Raw genomic sequence first — 20,879 nt, forward strand, 5'->3', positions numbered from 1 at the left:
CATCATCGCCATCCTCTCCTCAGTCTCCGCATTTGCAGTTCTGGTGTGTTGCTGCATTTGAATTCAAAACACACACTCACTGGCGCACTCGGACGCACAGCCCCGGCTGCGCGCACGGAGAGAGCTGCTTCTGTGTGTGTGTGTGTGTGTGTGTGTGTGTGTGTGTGTGTGTGTGTGTGTGTGTGTGTGTGTGTGTGTGTGTGTGTGTGTGCGTGTCACTGCTTCACGTTGTCAAGCCTCGGTGCTGTAATTTTGTTGCCTCTCTCTCACACACACGCACAAAACACGCAAAAAAGAAGGAGACCTAGAACGCCACCTTTCCTCTAAATGCGCATAATTTCGCTCTTTTTAATTCAACGGCCAATCTCATCATCAACCTCTACACAAGCGATGTCCCCTCTATTTGTCAGATGACGTCAGCAATTTGTTATTAATAAATGTATAATCACACGACGGTGGAAAAGAACCCCCCCACCATCACACACACACAAAAGAAGGAGGGTGTGGGTGTGTGTGTTTTGGTTCGGGGGTGCACAAAGATGTAGAACTTCTGCGACTTGGAGATAGGGCAGATAGGTGGGGGGATTTAAGCAGCCCATGCAAGAGCACCACCTATTGATCCGTGTGACTGACAGACAGATGGACCACTGCAGCACACATGACACTGCCAAGCAGTTTAAGCTACTTCACTGCAGCTGTAGGGCATCAAATACTGTCTGCCTCCATTGTAAAATTAGTGGTTTTGCTCATGGGAGGAGGGGGTGGGGTGGGGATGGGGGGGGTAATGAAAATGTTAAGGCCATTTTGAAGAACTCAGAGTGTGAGAAAAGATGATTTCTAAAGCAGCCTCTCTGCAGGGCAACATAATAGATGTGTTATATAAGAGCGTGAAAAACAAGTTTGCCACCAGGAATGGAAGGAGGTGTGTTTTCTATCATTAACAGAAGCTTTTTCTTTTTTCTTTTCCTTTTTTCTGAGCTGACGTCTAGTTCATTTTGCTTGTCAGATTTTGATTTGGCAGCCCGTTAAAGCCGCTGTGTCTGACGGTCGTTTGAAAGCGGACAGAGTGGGCTTTCTTTCTTTTTTTTCAGCAGATAGATACGACAGTGATGTGAGTTTGCTTTGGGTGGGGAAAAGCACTCAATGGTCAGAGCTTCTCCTTTGATGGAAATGATTCATTTTGGTGGAGGATGCTGCCAGAACGGAAGTGCCTTGGGGGTCCGGGGAGATTTGAAATAGAAACCCCTCACCAGCTTCCGCCTCTCCTTGTCTCTCTCCCTCCCTCTCACTCCCTTCCTCTCTCCCTTCTCCATCCTTCCCTCCCACCACATTGACTGGATCCCTGGATGTGACTCTGGGCTCAGCAGCCATGTAATCCACCTCTGCCTTGCTCCAAAGGGTTATCTTACTTAAGAACTAGGCATCTATGCAGGCATTCATCTGGAAAAAAACACTGCTTCATACATCCATGTGTGTGTGTGTGTGTGTCTGTGACAAAACACAAAAATGAGCGCAAACAGTGAATGGCGACTGACGTCATGCAACTCCCCGTGGCTATGAGAGAGCATTCATCTCTCTCATTTCTCAGAAAAGCTCTCCCTGCCAAATCGGCACAAGCGTCCCTCTGACACGACAGACAAATTTAGACAAAAAGAAAGGGGAAAAAAAAAGTCTAAGTTCTTGTGGACTTGTGCTACGTTGTGAAAAATCCTCCTTGCAACTTACATAACACGCTGGAATTTCCTCCTCCTCCTCCTCCTTCTATCTTCACGTCTGGCTTCTCTTTGGTGCAGTAGAGGATAACAGCAGTTGACAAGATTGATCTCGGAGAAATCAATAATATCACCGTGCGCCATGATCACGAGGATGGAGTTGGTGACCTGTGCTTGGTGCAGGGCTGCTTTGATCTTCCTCATCAGGGGCAGCTTGCTTTTAAGATTAAAGTGCTGAGAGGGAAAACAACAAGGAGAGAGAGAAGCGAGGATGAAACTGGTGATGAAGGCGGCGAGGAGCGGGGTGGGAGGGATGTGAAGGTTACTGTGATCACTTTCGGCATCTTCTCTAATGATATCTGCACACATGGTGTGAGCTGAAGTAAAGTTGCTGCAGACCTTTGTGCCAGCACAGAAGATCAGGAGTGTCCTTCCTAAACGCAGTGCCGCTTTTTTCCATTTTGACATCCAGTATTAGCACACGTGTGTATTCCTTGTCAGTTATTTTCAGCTTCCCCACTGAAATTATACAACCTTAAAACTTGTATCAAAACCCAAGATTTTTGTGGCAGAGTCACCTAATGAAATGGAAATTTTCTGCATGCTTGTGCATAATTTCCCACACTCTTTTGGAGGTCTGCTGTATTTTAAAGTAATCTATGGGACCTTTGTGGTCCAAGATTTGGCTACAAACCACAAGTTTGTTATGACTTTGGTGCAGGGTAGGGGGTTAAAAACAGAGCAAATTAGATGACTGCAAATGTGCATCGTGCAGTCTTGTCTAAACAGTGTCATCAGAGATAGCCACTGGAAAAACAGGCATCAAACAATGTCCATGGCATTGTTTGATGCCTGTTTTTTTTCTTCTGCCTGTAATGCCAAGCTGGCAGTTAGAAGAAAATTGATTTTTTGTAATTTGTGCAAGTGATCAGAATTAAAATGAAGAATGCAGAGATGTTAAACTTGTAATAGTTAAGCTGATTTTGAAGGTGCTGTCCACCTTCACCATCTTCAAGATCAAAAAATGTTCTGCAGGCTACCCTCAGAGCAAAGGCTAACTTTCTGAAAGCAAAACTGAAAGTCTAAAGATATATTCGGATGGGAATGATTTCTGAAGAAGCTTTTCTAGGGGATAAATCCAACTTCATCCAAGTCATGTCTGTTTCCAAATGAATGCAGTTTGTGGAGGGGAAGGAAAATGGAGGAATCAGCTGTATGCAGGGCCATCTCCAGGATGTTTTCATAAGGGTGGCCATATGGGGGCCACTACAAGTATTTGGGGTGGCACACCAAAAACATAATTTCCAGTTTTATTATGCTGTTGTCAAGTATAGGTTACCTGAAAAATATGACAACAAAGATACAAAAAAAAGGTAATAATCTGTGTTAATTGATTGACTCATTGACTGATTGGGAGTCCCAGGCATCACTTTAATAATTCTCAGTATTAGATTGTGTAAGAGTATGAACTGTTACCTCTCCAGGGATTGGCACCAGCTTTTCTGCAACCTTATTACATTATTACCAACATAGGACAGGAAGGGGAGGGCAGCAAATTTTGGGGGGTGGCCAATGCCCCCACCCCCGGTGGCACCCCTGGCTGTACGAAGTGATCTTGAAATCAGCTGTTTGTGTGCAGGCCCGCTTTCATGGTGGTGTGCAGCACTGGGTTGCAGACAGCTGCTCGCTCCTCTAATTAACGCTAAAAACGCCTCTGGTGGAGAATGAACTCTGCATTTTGAACGGGGGGTGGCTGATTGAAGCCATTGTGGCATTTTTATTTTATTTTATTTATTTATTTTTTGCTCTGACATGAAGGCCATGGCGGTTGTGGGAATTGTAGTTTTGCTGCTCCTCTCGCTGTATCAGTGCCTGTTCACATGTGTTTGTGCCACAGCTGTGAAGTAGTATACATGTATGTATATATATATATATATTTGCACATTCTTGTGCGGTCTGCAGCACTGGCCTGCTCAGGCTCAAAGGTCAGCCATGTTGTGGGGCCATAAAAATGTGCAGGTCAGTCAGCGCTGTGGTAGCAGCCTCGCCTGCATGACATTACTAATGTGCTATTTTGAGAGGAAAGTGTCCTCCGAGTCCGAGGTGTGACCACACATCTTTGCTGGGTGGGCTGTGCTGACTCACTGGGGTTAGTGAAAAATATGGCACAGATATGATATCATGGCCGAGACCCCCAACCCCAACCCTACTCCACGGTTTATCAATGTCTGTCTGTCTGTCCTCTCCATCACTCATCTCCCTCACTTAGCAGCGGAAGTTTGATTTGCATAATGCTGTTTGTTTTTTCGCTGAAACCACAAATCCAGGAACCCAAACCCTGGTTACGGTGCATTAAAAAGTGTTCTGCACACAGCCGGTGCAGCTGATTAAATACAAGTCGAGTCTGTTGTCTCAGCAATGCATCAGCGCTGCATAATAATGCCTTCAGTATGCAATCCATATGTTGAGCATAGCTGTGCACTGCAAGGCAGGAATGCGGAGGAAGTTAAATGAGTATTTTCACTCCTCTGTTTTTTCCCTCTTCTCCTTCCTGGTTGTTAATTACATGTAAAATACCTGAGGTTTGTGGTTGTTAAGAGGCACTGCCTGTACTATAATACTGTTCTCTGAATGTTAATTAGCTGGCTGTGAATTAAAAGATTTAAACAAACCAGCTGTGGTGGCTTCTGGGATGGAAGAATTAGTGGGGCGTGAGTGTAGCTTTTTATTAAGATCTTTATCCCGACTGGTGTGTTTCTTTACGTGAGTAACGGGATCTGGCCGTCAGATAACGGCGGCCGATGACCAGAGGGACGGGAACGGCCGTGCAGCACGTCCGTGTGATGCAGCTTCGCTTGTGTGTCTGTGAATTAGCAACCATTTTGATCTTGTTTGTCCAAACTGATCCTGTTCCATTTTATTTTCAGCTTGTGGAAAATAAGCTTGTGTTATTTTTACTCAGTGTTGCTATGACAACCCAGCCATTTCTTTTTCCTCTTTTTCTTCTTCTTTTTTTATATGGTGGATCCAATGAAGTCAAGGGAAAAAAGGCCTCTTTTTTTGTTGATGAGACTTTGTTGAGGTTTTTCTATCACTTATATTCCAGGTGAAGGTTGTTTTGACTTTGTTTTAGCATTTTGTTTATAATTTCTATTTCTCTCCATCCATTTTCTTAACTTCTTATACACCTGGAGTCCTGGTTGTGGTTGGTTCAAAGCCTCTGGACACTCTGAACACCATCCCATCAACACAGAGACACAGACAGGTGTTCACATCACACCTGGAGTCAGTTTAGGATCAAGCACTTAACCTAGGGAGAGCATGCCTGGTCCAAACCTCCAGATCACCAGAAGCTTCGAACCCACAACCCTCCCTGCTTATCATCTAAGCTGATTAAAAACTGATCGAGCTTCTGCGTGATGAATGGCTTTTAAAAAACCACCTAGATACCTAAATTTGCACATTTTCATTCAGATATATTCACACCTTTCTACCATTTAAATACAAGAAAGACTTTTTTTCATGTGTTGCTGCTTCAATTCTTCTTTCTGCCTTTGCTCTGCTGAGCTTTCCAAAAAAGCTTAAGAGAAGAATCCAGGTTATCCAGAACACTGTCATTAGTAATGCTGAGTGGACGCACACAGTAACAGATTAATATGGTAAGCAGTATAATTACAACAGCGCAAGAACAACACTTAATCCTGCAGCTTTCTTACATGCATGCCGGCTCTTCTGCCTTAATGTTTAGTCCATGGTCACTTAAACTGTTAAACCTAAGGTACTGTAAAGAGGCACACTAATGAGCTTTATGCTACACCTAAAGGTAAAATCTGGCAAAACATACATTGTTAAATATGGAAAAGTATGCATATTTTGAACACTAGGCAGTTAGTGACTTAAATGGAAATGCAAACATTATGCCAATTTTTAAACGGTTTCTTCCAACGGGACTTATATAATAACAGGAAATCGCTGCTTTGCTAATGTACTGAATGTTCTTATTATTAACTTACCCTTGTAGAGTCCCGCAGCATAAAGTTGCACAAACTTTAAATTGGTTTTAATCTAATTTCATTGTGGCCAGTGCAAAGGGAAAAAAATCTAAGCTTCCTAAAGTGGGATGTAAGTTATCCAGCTCCATTAAAAGCCTTTAATGTGTTTTGATGACTCTGTTAATGATTCTGTCAGGCACTTTCTCCACTGAAACTAAGTAGCTGAAAAATGACCAACTGGAAAGAGAGTCATAAAGGCCATGTTGTCACTTCCCTCAGGATGTGCATGGCTGGCAACTCATTCAGAATGCACTTACAGCCCCCTTGACCCCTAATATTTAATTTGAAGACTGTACTTAACCAGAAACACAGATAGAGAACGACAAATGAATACGCTCAGCTTGACCAGTTGTTCTGGGTATGTGCCTCCGCTTGTAAATGCTGAGACGTCTGCAGACAAGCTCGTTATTCCCCAAATGTCCAGTTGTCTCCTCACACACAGATTTTGTTATTAGCAGATTCTTCCTGCTTTTGCTGGAGCGCCTGACAGCAGGACCAAGCACAGGAGAGCATTAGCAATATGGTGGACTTCTGTCTACTGCTGTAAAGCTGCAGAGAGACGAGGGAAAGGTGCACAAACCAAACATCCATGGATCCGGGTTTTTTTTAGTATTATTTTTTATTTAATGTGTATATTTCACCACAGTGAAAATATCTTTAGTAAAAATTATTATTATTATTAGTATTATTAATAATAAAACTAGTCTTTTAATGAAGACAACGAACAAGTAAAAATGTTTTTTTCATAAATATTGTAATGTATTTATCATTGTGTGGATATAAACCACAGAGAGGCTGACTGGTCTGTTGCAGAAAATGTTTGACCAAAAAAGGGAGTGCTGTGTAGAAAGCATTATTAACAACAAGTACAAATTATATCCATCACATTTAATTATGTTTTACGGTGGGAATTAGTGCAGGACAGCGACTTAATAAATTATTAATTAGAAATTAATAAAGAACATGAAAGTGACTGTCTGTGGACGTGTCTTTTCACACACTGTAAAAAATTATCCTATTGATTAAGAGTAAATACTGGCAACGGGGTTTCTCGTATTTTAGCGTTAGTTTCCTACTAAGTCTACACTGCAGCAAATCACCGTGGTAACACAAGCACACCCAATCACAGTAAACGGCTGTATTTTATTTGTATTACTGAGCAGCGTTCATGGTACCTTATCGTTTTTTAAATTTGTTTTGTTTTTACAATTTTCTTAAGTAAAGTTACAGTTTCTTACTCCTTATGTTTATTATGTTATATGTATTATATAAAATCTAGTGAATTTTCACTATAATCAAGGTAGCAGGGTAGTCAGTGCAAAAGTATTTTTTATTTTTATTGTTTTAAGATTATCAAGGGAATTTCACCTTTACCTAAATAAATGTATGATAAATATCATCCTTTACTGTTGATTAGCAATTTCAATAAACCAAACCATTCTCTGGGAAAAAGGAGACTTGGAAAATAATGTCACCTAAAAATGAGTTCAATCTGAAAAGACAAAAACAAGTTTCAGGCACATACCATCACCCTTACCCCGTCCTAAACCTAATGTGACTGCTTTGCACAGACAGAACAGAGGAAGCAGTTTATATGTTTATGAAAAGTGAATGCTTAAAGTCAACTTTTCCCTCAAATCTAAATTTACAAACCCAGCAGTATATTGTGTTAAGCCCATCTATGTGCAGCCCCCCTCTTATGTCGCTTGTGACAGCTGATGTAGTTGTAATGGAGGACTTGTAACAACCATAGTCTGTCAGATTTCTCAGGGAAACACAAATGTACTCCTTGTCACTCTGTCAGGTTCTTAATGGGGGTTTGTTAGCCCAGAAACATATCTGCAGCAAGACACTGTCACTGTGCACCCAGCCTTGATGTTTTTTCAAGTTAGCCGAGCCTCGTTTGTATGCTCTTTGTGTTTATGTATTCGGTGCTGTCGTGCCTTTTCTTTTAAATGTTGGTGCTCTCCACAAGATGTCTCCCTCACTGATGCTTACTGGGCTGTCTGTGTGATGTTAATGGAGTTTCTGAGAAGTGCTTGTGACAAGGAGATTGAAGGTCGCTCTGGAGACCAGTGCTCAAGCATGGGATGCTCCGACTAGCTGCAGCTTTTTTCTGGGTGCGGATTGGAGAAAAGTCAATCAGGATTTTCTCTCCTTACACAGCCCTAGTGACTGAATGCTAATATACAAGATGCAGAAACATATTTGTCAGATTTTCAAAGATAATCTCGTTATTTTTTTAGGCTTTTAAGGGTTTTTTTGCATAAAAATAACATGGTTGTCCTGCTTATTTTACTGCACAGCACCTGTACAGCATGACTCAGCCAGCACTTCGTCTGTTACAAAACTGTTCCCTTGCAGTACTCTGTGTTGCAGATTTGGTTCTCAGGCTGCACTGAGAGAGAGAGAGGTGAGGCAGCTGTACTTTGTGTCTCTCTCTATGCTCAAGTGATGTCCAAGTCAAGGTAAACAGCACCATCTGCAAGGACGTAATTATGCTGCCATTTTACAGCACAGCCAGGAGGCAGCGTGCAGGCCCAGGTGTTCTCTGCGCATATCTATACTGTTAAAACCTCTAACGCACACACGCAGAGGCCCTGCAAATATGCAAGCTCAACACTTTAAAATGAGGACAGGCATCTTTAAAATCCAGGTTTTAGCATTCACATCGTTTGGTGTCCACTCAGAAAAGGTCACAGTCAGAAAAGTACATGTGTAACTGCCTCACTGTCACGCTGTCATGTCAGAAATCTTTATCTTATTAGTAACACCTAAACTTTTCCTACTATGACAGGATAAAATGTCCGCTGTGAATATGTGACTCATTTAGTATCCGAGTACAGGAGACACTTCACAATGATCCAAAATCAGATTTTTATTTTTATTTGTTGCCTGCTATTGAGTGTTTACTGTTTATACGGGGAGTAGCGACAGATTTTGGTAACAGGCTGTTATTTTTATTATTTTTTATTGTTTTATTCTAATCGGTGAATTAAAATAAAGCTGACTTTACTTTAGAATTGTAAAATTTGAAAATTAAAAACAGAAGTCTGGAATCAAAGTTTGAATTTTGTCAGAAAAATGTCAGAATTTTTTGGCTTTTTTTCATTTTTCTTTTTTCAGTGGCCCCTGTCTTCTTCCATGAAAAGTGAACAAACTCTTATGAAAAAAATAAACTGAGCGTTGAAGCCAAACTGGTTTTCTGAGATTTATTGAAAGAAACTCTGCAGAGGGATCAATACAGTACAGACAGTCTTTACATTAGCATCGATACAGAAAAGGAAATTAGCAGCTCCTTTATGCTCATTGTGTGGATACAAACTGTGTGATCAGCTGTGGAGGGTTTTCTTCTCACTGTCACGTGGGCACCTGCTTGATAACAACGACACAGAAAGTGCCTCATGACCTCGAACACAGAAAACAGTCGGTTGTTTTTCCATCTTCTCACACTCTTTCTTTAAACACATGTTACAATCACATAAATGAGCTGAAATACACATTTTCCATTGTATCATCAACATCTAAAGACAACATGCTATGTTAACAATCTGATTATTACTTAATTCATTACCTGAACTTACACCTAAACAGTAGCAGTCCTTTGAGTGTGGCAATGCTCCTTGTTTAGATTATAATTAGCTGAAACAAGTATGGAGGCTGAAAGTCCAGAAAACTCAGTGTGAACAAGTTAAATTGAATAATCACTATAACTGAAGTTAAATGCATCATGTCATTTTAAGAAAGGACATTTCATTTTCAGTGTAATAATGCTGAAATGGACTGAAACTAATAATCACCAGAAATTGCTGGTTATCTTTCTGTTATATCTTCGTGACTCTTAAATCTTTAGGTTTTAGTTACTCGAGTAATTTCAAGTTGAGAGCTGGGACTGCAAACAAGAAAATCAAAAATAGGATTATGGCACTCCCGGTTCACACCAGTGACTCTATATTAAAGATGGACCTGGCAACTGTGACATCACCCTTTGGTTTATGGACTATCGTTTTTGTCGCCATCTTGGCTGTTGGAGGCAGAAGTAAGAATATTTGGACACAAACCTTCCTCACAGCAGTTTATCATAATCTTTTAATCTAATGATTTGCGTTTCTGGGCACAAATTTGGCATCATTTTGTTAACCTCAATATAAAATTCCCATCATGAACACAACTTTTCATCGGCCCACTGTCATATGTACTGATTTGATTCCACAGTCTTCATTCGGAGGGTGGAGGGATTTGTGGCTGTGGAGCCGATTAATTCACTGTTAACGGCAGAGACTCAAATTTGAGCTACAGACTTTTCAGATGTAATTTCTGTCATTTTTAAATATGTTATTGATTAACGCTTAACGTTAAATGTATGACATTTGATATATTTGTTTTTGAGAGATCAGAGTGATTTTTTTTCTCTAGAACAACATAAATAAATTACACCATAACTTGCACACAAAAAATGCTGGATGCAGCAAAAATTATGCAAACTAAAACTAATATATGCAAATACACACACACACACACACACGCACACATACATACATACATATATATATATATATATATATATATATATATATATAACAAAACACCCAGCACGCCCCTGCGGGCGGTTTATCCTTCAAGCTCGGGTCCTCTACCAGAGGCCTGGGAGCTTGAGGGTCCTGCACAGTATCTTAGCTGTTCCCAGGACTGCGCTCTTCTGGACAGAGATCTCCGATGTTGTTCCCGGGATCTGCTGGAGCCACTCGCCTAGCTTGGGAGTCACCGCACCTAGTGCTCCGATTACCACGGGGACCACCGTTACCTTCACCCTCCACATCCTCTCGAGCTCTTCTCTGAGCCCTTGGTATTTCTCCAGCTTCTCGTGTTCCTTCTTCCTGATATTGCTGTCATTCGGAACCGCTACATCGATCACTACGGCCGTCTTCTTCTGTTTGTCTACCACCACTATGTCCGGTTGGTTAGCCACCACCATTTTGTCCGTCTGTATCTGGAAGTCCCACAGGATCTTAGCTCGGTCATTCTCCACCACCCTTGGGGGCATCTCCCATTTTGACCTCGGGACTTCCAGGTTATACTCGGCACAGATGTTCCTGTACACTATGCCGGCCACTTGGTTATGGCGTTCCATGTATGCCTTGCCTGCTAGCATCTTGCACCCTGCTGTTATGTGCTGGATTGTCTCTGGGGCATCTTTACACAGCCTACACCTGGGGTCTTGCCTGGTGTGATAGACCCCAGCCTCTATGGATCTTGTGCTCAGAGCTTGTTCTTGTGCTGCCATGATTAGTGCCTCTGTGCTGTCTTTCAGTCCAGCTTTGTCCAGCCACTGGTAGGATTTCTGGATATCAGCCACCTCCTCTATCTGCCGGTGGTACATACCGTGCAGGGGCCTGTCCTTCCATGATGGTTCCTCGTCTCCCTCCTCTTTCTTGGGTTTCTGCTGCCTGAGGTATTCACTGAGCACTCGGTCAGTTGGGGCCATCTTCCCAATGTATTCTTGGATGTTCGTTGTCTCATCCTGGACTGTGGTGCTGACACTCACCAGTCCCCGGCCCCCTTCCTTCCGCTTAGCGTACAGCCTCAGGGTGCTGGACTTGGGGTGAAACCCTCCATGCATGGTAAGGAGCTTTCTTGTCTTTATGTCAGTGGCTTCTATCTCCTCCTTTGGCCAGCCTATTACCCCCCAGGTACCTGATCACGGGCAGGGCGTACGTGTTGATGGCCCGGATCTTGTTCTTACCATTCAGCTGACTCCTCAGGACTTGCCTGACCCTCTGCAGGTACTTGGTGGTTGCAGCTTTTCTAACGGCCTCTTCATGGTTCCCATTCGCCTGCGGGATCTCCAAGTACTTGTAACTGTCCTCTATGTCTGCAATGTTGCCTTCTGGTAGTTCAATCCCCTCAGTTCTGACTACCTTCCCTCTCTCTCTCTCTCTCTCTCTCTCTCTCTCTCTCTATATATATATATATATATATATATATATATATATAAAATATCTCAGAAGGTTCATTAAACACTTTGATTCCCAAAAATTTGAATTTACTGTCAATTATTTCATAGTTAAGGCTTTATAGGGTTAAAAATATGCAGTTGGTTTAGGCACTAAAAAGGATTTGGTCAATGTTTGCTTTCTCGGTTGCCATGACAACGCCTCCCTATTGCTCATGTGTTTATGGCATGACCTGTATGCCCTGCTGAAGCACATTACTTACAAATACACACTTACTGACACAAAGAAACCCGACAATTTTTTTTCATGGACCACAGCAGTTCGAGAAAAGTTGCATAGCTAAATTATTAGCATCTCTAACGCTTGCTTGCTTGGTTAGCAAGGTGCATACACATACTCTATCGCTATTATCCGAGTTATTCTGAGTGTTTTTGAGTTGCAGCTGGGGCTTTAAAAGCAAGGACACTGCCTCAGCAGAATATCTAGTAGTGACCAGATGGACTGCACTGGTGCAAAGGTGGGCATTTTAACATGGAGGTCTATGGGGATTGACTCACATTTGAAGCTAGCCTCAAGTGGCCACGTGAGGAACTGCAGTTTGTTGTCTTTATTACTTAGCCTCCTTGTCACATTGTGACTTTATCCACCAAAATGTCTTGAGGTGTTTCTCTCTGCAAGACTGACACCACATTAACAGAAAGTTTCCACAACAATAATTTCTGTAACCATCTTCTCAGATTGGGTTAATATTCTGTGTTATTTCTTTTATAATTCTGCTAAAGAGAGGCCTGTTTGTTTTCCTGCGATAAAGACAGGAGTGTATCACAGGATGTGCTGCCTGGGTTTGTGATGTACTCTGAGCCTGCAGGCAGCAGCTAACGATCCCAAAGGTGATAGAGATATCCGATCGACAGGCTGATAATGAGACAGAGAGGGAGCGAGTGTGAGAGGAGGGTTCAGTGGGAACCCTTGTAAAACAGGATAAGGAAGCAGCTGTCCTCGCGTGACTTTTTTTTATTCCTGAAAAAGAAAAAATCAAGATGGCAGAATCTGGTGTATTTTTAGATGGCCTTTTTTACACTAATACTTCGGTCGGGCACGCTGCACACAGTGAATTTAGTGTTCAGTGGCAACTGTGCGGCAGCGTCACGCCAATGTGTTCTGATGGGGCTCGGAAACATAGAAACACGGCGATAAGTGATGATGATGGCTGCTTGGAGTAAAAGCTCAAGGGCCTTGTTTCATGGACCGTATTTTTTAATTTGTTTTCCCACTCGCTGATTGCACTGCAACACACTGTAACCAAGCAGATCCGACTGCAGTGCTGTTTTTCGCTGTGGCTGTGTGTGGGTGTGAGTCTTTTTTTAAGAGTGAGAAGCAGAGAAAAGATACACACGGAGAGGGAGGAGGAGGAGGTACGGTTTTCTACCACATCTCTGAGCATGTGTAAAAACAAACTGTACAGTATAAATACTGATTTTTTCCCCCTCCCCACTAAGGTTAAATCTGGAAAAGTCTCCCCTGAATCTCAGTCGCTGTGATTGTTTATTATGCAAAGTCAGAACATAAAAAAAGAGAGAGAGGGAGGAAGCCCCAGCTGCAGATATCTACCAGGAGTTTGCATTAAAGAGGGTATTGTCTCTGTAAAGCAGAAGGCAGCTTCATTCGCTCAAGTGGAAGCAGATATTTTTAGCATGAGACAATAGTCAGCCAGCTGAGAAAGTTGCCCTCTGGTTATGGTCTAAAAATTAATGGAGGATAGTTGAATATTAACCCCCCAACCCCGGCCACCACGGGCCCCCTAGTGCAGGCTGTGGCCTTTCAGACCACCGACGACCTTTTGGCTGACCTTCTCACTATGCAGAGCCCATGAAAACGTGCCACGGCTCAGACATGAGCGTGACATGACATCCCGGTAGAGCTTTATGTGCTCCCCGGTTGAGATGGTGATGAAAATAAAACATATATAAAAAAAATGTACAATGAGTTTGACTGTGGCGTTAAATGTAGTTCACCTCTGTTTGGCAGGACTACACCTTGACAATGTACTTCCAGCAAGCGTGGCGGGACAAGCGGCTCTCCTACTCTGAGATTGCTTACAACCTGACTCTGGATAACCGAGTGGCTGACCAGCTGTGGGTCCCTGACACCTATTTCCTCAACGACAAGAAGTCCTTTGTGCATGGCGTCACAGTGAAGAACAGGATGATTCGTCTCCACCCTGATGGAACGGTGCTGTACGGACTCAGGTAAGACTTTTATGTGTCATAGCTGTGTCTTTATGAATTGTTTTTATTGGCAAATGATCTGGTTGGACCACAAAAAAGAAAAAACGTAAGAAAATAAGAGAAGATATTTCAGCCTCTACAAACTCTACTCAGAGCAGTCAAGCTGCACTTTTCATACGCAATGAGGGATTATTACGAGGCCGCCCATGGTGCCGCTTTCTGAGATGATTAACAAGGTTGAAAAGAAGAGGCAACACGGAGGCCAAGCGAGGCAGGTGTGTTTGTGTAGCGCTGCTCAACAAGAAGGCATTTTAAAATAAAACCCAGGGTTATATATATATTGAAAAAGACAATGTTTTCAAAGAATAACCTAAATCTGATTACTAAAAAAGCTGATATGACACAAAATTAGCACCTGTTAAAGTAAGAAAAAGTGCAAATGTGTGTATTTCCTGTTTTTTTCCCGCTTCTTTATTGATATCAAAGGATTGGTGATTGTGTTTGGGCACAGAAAGGTTACGTTTGACTGTTTAAGTTAGAGTTCAGTGATTTCAATAATCTATACCACTGACTTATTGACTTTCCATGCTAATGTCATCGAATTAATTGCACACAAGCCACAAATCTAAAAAAAAAATAACACCCCGGGTCGTAATGAAGTATAGGAGGTGTGTATAGGAGGAACTATATGCACTTGTACTGTAGCCTTTCATATCTCCTGATGATCATCAATAATAAAAAGCTGAACTGACTCTGATTGTGTGCAGCCCATCTACACGACGTCTCTTTGTGGCGCAGGGCTGCGATGCCTCTGAGGATGCTGTCATCCATAATTGATAAAGTCATAATCAATAATGTAGCAGTTCAATACAAACACTGAATCTGTATTTGTACTGACGCTGCGTATTTGACTGCATATGCTAACGCAACCCGTCCATCACTGTGCCGCTGCCTCCTCTGATCTGTCACTGCCTTTTCGTGTGCGTGTGTGTTCATGCATGTGTGTGTGTTAAAAGCTGAGGTTATTGTTGCTAATTCAAGATGTTGCAGTCGTTCCCTCTCTTGACTGAGATGCCCTTCTTGCGCAAAGGCTGCTTAAAAAATTTAAGTATCTGCACTGCACCACATTATTCATCGCTACATTTTGTCTCAACAGTCGAGAAATGTAATTCCGAACACTCTGACTCAATTATATAAGCCTAACACATATTTTTTGCATAACAGCCAAAAAGCAATGAAAGCCAGGGGAGTTGTAAGAGTGTTGTGAAATTTTAAGGGGGTGTGCGCAGCAGAGACATGTGGTTTTTACCTCGGATGCGTTGTCCTTGTCAGTGCCGGTGCCTGCCGGCTTCTCCGTTATTTGGTTCGTGGGTTTGGTCTAGGTTTTATTTGATGCTAGCGAGTCCAGACACAAGCTGCTGTCAGAGTCAGCCCGGCCAGATGCTTGCGTGCTCTGAGCACACTGACACGTACCTGTAGAGACGGGTCAGCTGGTTGCAACAACACAGCTTTACTGGGTGTGGAGAAGATGGCTAACTGAGAGTCTATAGGAAAGAGGATGTATGTGAGCACACATCCTGTCAGAGGTCCGGGGATGTGAATTCATTCAAGGCATGTCATCGGGGTAAAGGTCAGCAGTGGTGGAAGAAGTTTTAGTTAAGAGTTAAAGTAAAAAGGAAACAGTAAAGGGGAGAACATTTTAAAATTATGCTGCAGAAAGAGCATAAAATTATATCAGCATGTTATGACAAATTAAAAACGGATGCATTATTAAGTAAGAAAGCTTTTACTGTGGATACTAGTCATTTTGACAATAAAATTCACTTTCTTTACACACTGCTGTTTAATTCATACCACTGCATCATATGTCTGAAGCTGACTGACTGTAGTTAAAATATAAAAAAAAGGAAAAGTGGAGTAACTACAGCTGTCAAATACATGTATCTGAGTAAAAAGTAGAGACAAAATGTTTCCAAGTAGTTCCACCATAATTACTGCCCCTGAAAGCCATTTCCTAATTATTTATAAACATGTAAACTGTGAAAGGGACCACTTTCATGAGTAAATCTATATGTATGTAGGACATAAACATTAACTATTGATGTAAAAGTACATTGAAGAATCGGAGGGTAATTAAAATTATTGCAGCTGTGCCTTTGAAATCTTGTAATCTTGTTGCTTTTGAAATGGTTGCTTTAGCCATGAGGACCAGGTCTTACAGGTAGTTGCACTCTTCAGTGCAGCTTAGGTTTGTCAAAAAGGCGATGAGTGTGTTATCAGTTTGCAACTGAGTAGGGTCAAGGTCACAATTCCATGTAAAGTGGTTGTGAATGAATAAATCGCAGGAAATCATAAACCTTTTGCTGTCTGTTGCCGTCTGCATATACAGAAATCCACATGAAAGTGAAAAACCACACTGTTTACCTACTTCCACTCAGTGTCCAGCCAGAATCTCTGAAATTCAGAAATTCCTCCAAAAACAGTGACATAGTTTCTTCAGGACAGTGATTCAACTGCAACATGACAAAGACAACCTTGGCAACCTTGCTCTGACGTAATAGAACCAGAATACAACCAGTTGGCAACTAGTCCAAGTCTCCTACTGCAAAGAGATGCATTGCAGATAAGTTGGATCCATTAGCACAGACTGACTCAGATTGATCCCGATGTGTTTATAATCTCTCTGCTTGTATAAATTTTAAATACATTTTTGCAAATCTTAGCTGATTTTTCTGAAAGTGAGTCAGATGACAAGTGTTTGGAGACAGGTTGCCTCCCATCAGGCGACCTGTGCAATCATCTTGCAATCTTAAGTGGTCCCCCAGTGGCTGAGGACTTTGGATACTCATCTACTTGCAAGCCATTGCATTTTTAAAAAAAAAATTAAATGCAATCATCCAGCAACCACCAATTTTTCCAAGTCAAGTGTATTTTGTGATTTGTTTTTTTCTATTTTGATTTGCAGCAATGTGACAATCAAAAAGTCATTGACTTCAGTGATTAATATCCACTGGCAGTATGGAGTGGGTGGGTCCCACTTTTCTGTTTTATTATGTGGATAAACTCTACACAGCACTTCCAGAGGCCTCCAGTGGCACACCTGCCAATTTTGAACTAAACTGCATGAATGGCTGTTAAACATCACAAACATACAGAGATTTCTTCATTTCCTCATTTATTAGAGCAAAGTTTTGCATTAAATTAATAAGAAATGAAGAAGGTAGGAAACTAAAAGATGTAATTTAGAAATCTATGGGTGCTGACATGTTTATGGAGCGGTGCGGTCAGGATATCTTCACCTCTGCTGTGATATTAAATCACGGGAGTAGATGAAGCCACATGCAGGACACAGCGACTCTCTTATTCAATCTGCACAATATAAACACAGAAAAACTCAACCAAACAACCGTCTGTAAACGTTTAAATACATTTTAAATTTATTCTAAAATCTACCGACTGGTCTGCTGACTCAGCCTCTGGATAGAGCAAACTAATTTTGGCAAGTAATAATTGCCAGCTAATAGTCATCACATGCCATCCTTCTAATGCAAGTAAAGCCTGCTCAAGGTGACTTATCTTATAGTGCTTGAACTACAGACTGAAAACCAGAAAGCTTCCTGCCCCTATAATTTTACCCCCTTACTATATGCTGAATCTCTCTTTTTGGAGATTAAGCTAAAATGTTTGACTATAAAATATCAGGTAATATTGCTAAATCCTCAGATAATGAGGGGCAAAAGTAAACATATTATTGATCTTGCAGGAGGAGTATTTGTGCTGAGCTGAAACCAGCTAACACGCTAACTGGCAAACACCAGTAGGTTAAACTGTTTAGTTTGCAGGAGATGTGTGTGTCTGTGTGTGCAGTTTGTGTCTCTGGGTACATGTGTGTGTGAATGAGTGAGTGTTATTTTCAGGGGTGCACACGAAGGAGGAAGAGTGAGGGTGTTGTTTACTCCTTATTCTGTGGATATATAGTGCATCCCAATCCTGCCAAATCCTGGTCTTCAATTACCAGGAGGAGCAGAAAATTACAACAGTGCTCCCAACTGTCACTTTAGAGCTCGGTTTGACTCTCGGGGAGAGGCAGTCTGATCTAATTACCCAGCCCCTGAAAAGACTCAGCCAATAACACAGATACCGCCCAGGCTGCGAGGAAAAAACACACATATACACACACAACAGGAAAACACAAACTCCACTTAGCTTTTCATTTTATGCAGGAATGGAGGAAAAAATGAAAAAGAAATATAGACACCGAGTGCGTGACTCGTGCTGTATGTCGCTCCACATTGGCATACAGAGAGAGACTGAGCCGAAGAGGGAGAAAGAGACGTGAAGGTCAGACTTCATTCAAAATGGAGAAATTATTAGGATTCTCCCCACTCCCTCTCCACCCTCCCTCCTTTCTCTGTGAATATTGTAACTCCTTTTGTGTTGTGAGAGGACACATCCTTGTGCTTTGGAGACTGACGTCGTCTTCTGTCAGGCCGAGGAGCGCTTCTGCTCTGCAGCTAAAATGCACAATGATATCCCGTGCGAATGCTGTCAATGGGATCACTTTTAGAGTTATCTCCTTCTGAAGTTACCGATCAGGCGAGAGGGAAACGTAGAAACCTCTTTATTTTTCCTGCTTTTTGATTGGATGTGCTCTGTGACCTGCCTGAGCAGGAAGAGACAATCCTGCATGTGTTAGCTCAGCTCAACATGGGCTCTCTATCCAAAATGGAGGAAGCTTCTCCATCTTAATTTAACTTCTGAAATGATCTTTCTATTTTTTTCTCCTGATGCCTGCATGCATGATAAAATGTCAGTTTAAGTAAGCCTGCACCAGGTTTGGAACCTGCAAAAATCCTCCTCCCCTCTGCATTTTGGCCTCTTCTTCTCTGATGCTCCCTCGAAATGAGATTCTGTCTGGGAATTCGTGGTGGTTGTGTTATGTCCGTAAACAAGGTCATTTGGAATAAAGGTGCACAGGCCGCCTTAGGGGGGTCCACACACACACATATACAGAGAGAGAGAGAGCGCCTGGGTTGAACTGTTAGAGGAACATAGACAAAAAAAGAAAAAAACAGCCTTTTTTAGACTCTGTCCTATTAGCTCCGACGCAGAGCAAATGTAGCGTGTTTGATTCTGCGTGATCTGCGAGAGCATGGCCTTTCCGCCGGCAGGTTGGGATGAGCGAGAGACGGACCGGCTCTGATGTTGATGAAGAGCAAACAAGCCTGTGCTTCATGACAACTGCTGCTGCTGCTGCTGCTGCTGCTGCTGCTGCTGCTGCAGAGGTCCACAGCAGACTCTCTCTGCAGTGGAGATGACGAAGACGAGGAGGAGGAGGAGATTCAAAGATGGGGAGGGAATCCTGCAGAGAGAAACCCTCGTCCTGCTTCTCCTGCGTGCTCATTATTTGCATTTTTGGGGTAATTGTTAGAGCAGGTTTTGGATGCTCTAGCTCAGCCGGGTGGGGTGGGGGGGTGCAGAAGCAGTTCTTGATCAGCCGTGCGGAGTCTCAGACGAGAAAGCTGTGAGACTTCTGCTGATGATGTAGGTGGGCTATAAATAGGCTGTTATTTTTACCCCTGCCATTTTGGCCTCATTTCTGCTTTTCCCCTGTGTTTCCTCTGTGCCACCGCGATGATTTAGTGATGGCGATGGCGATGATGGTGAGTGATGAGTGCCCGGCTGTGCGAGCGCAACATCCTGGGAAGTTGTGGCCATAAAAAAGGGGTAAACTAGGACAGAAATGAGCCTCCTGTTTTAATCCCCCAGTGCACCATGGCCCTGCTAACTGGCTCTTACATAAGAGCCCAGAGAGCAAGAAAAAAGGAGGCAGAGACGGAGAGAGCCCGAGTGTGTGAAAGAAGACTGCGAGTCTCTGCAGCTCGAAAAAATGAAATCCCAAACTTGCCAGGCTCGGCCTGAGGGAGCTGAACATCTTATGCAGAAAGATTTCAAATAAAGTTTGCTCTTAATTATTAAAGACAAGGCACTCTTAAAGACGCGTCTGTAGATGTGATGAAGTTAACCGAGAGAAGCCATTGTGATTGTATTTTTTTATTGCCATAGTGTCCCCGCAGCTCCACGGGACCACGTTCTCAATCTCAAAGCAGCAGCGATTTGAAAAATGTGTGAACTCAGAACATTTTTTTGCCCATTTCTATTCATGTTTAAAACATTTACAGGCTTTCAGGAGATGACAATGCACACCAAACAATATACATTTCAGCACTTTGTCATAAATTTTTTTCCCATGGTAGCACTTCCATTATGATTTTATAAATAGTGGAATGACGTAAAGTCTTTGATTTATCAAAATAAGCAAATCCAGACACCACTGCTTGTGTTTTTTAATGGTAAACAACAGATTTTTTTAAATTATTTAATATTTATTGTCCCTGATTTATAAAATTGCATATCCTCCTGAGGCCCAATTTCTGAACAGAGATGTGCAAAGGTGACCCTCATAAGCCCTCAAATAAGGACAGCGGGTTTGTTTTACAGCTTAACACTGTAAAATGATCATCATGAAGCCTTTTTGTTCACATCACCTCTCTTATAAGGACAGTTTACCTTTCATTTATTTTTGTATTAGTTCAAATTCAGTGATAAGCAGCAAGATTCATTTGTTCCCATTACAAACACTGTATTTCACAAAATGGTGAAACTGAAGAAATAAAGAATAAAAGGACATATGAACTAATATATTGATGGAAAGTGCAATTATGAATAAAGACAAATTATGATTGTGCGACACTGAGGGATCCTTGTTGTTGAACTGAATGTCCAATGAATGTAAAGTGTAAATGTAGCATGACTTTTACTGGATGATCTGGCTACTCAGTGGCCTTTTTCATTGCCACGTACGAATGAATGGACCGCTAACACAATAAATCGATGATGTGACTGTAATCAGCTGTGACAAGGAAAACCCGC

At 42.1% G+C, this 20,879-nt stretch overlaps 1 protein-coding gene across 2 annotated transcripts in view; it reads left to right on the forward strand.

Annotated features, from left to right (window-relative positions):
- Nucleotides 1-20,879, forward strand: part of gabrb2a (gamma-aminobutyric acid type A receptor subunit beta2a) — a 33,396-nt gene that overhangs the window by 1,155 nt on the left and 11,362 nt on the right. For both annotated transcript variants that reach the window (XM_040016394.1, XM_040016395.1), the window contains exon 4: nt 13,747-13,967. In XM_040016394.1, coding sequence (XP_039872328.1) covers nt 13,747-13,967 — 221 coding nt within the window. The remainder of the gene's footprint in view (nt 1-13,746; nt 13,968-20,879) is intronic.

The sequence above is a fragment of the Simochromis diagramma genome, unplaced genomic scaffold, assembly GCF_900408965.1.
Source record: "Simochromis diagramma unplaced genomic scaffold, fSimDia1.1 OVJJ01000685.1, whole genome shotgun sequence".
NCBI lineage: Eukaryota > Metazoa > Chordata > Actinopteri > Cichliformes > Cichlidae > Simochromis > Simochromis diagramma.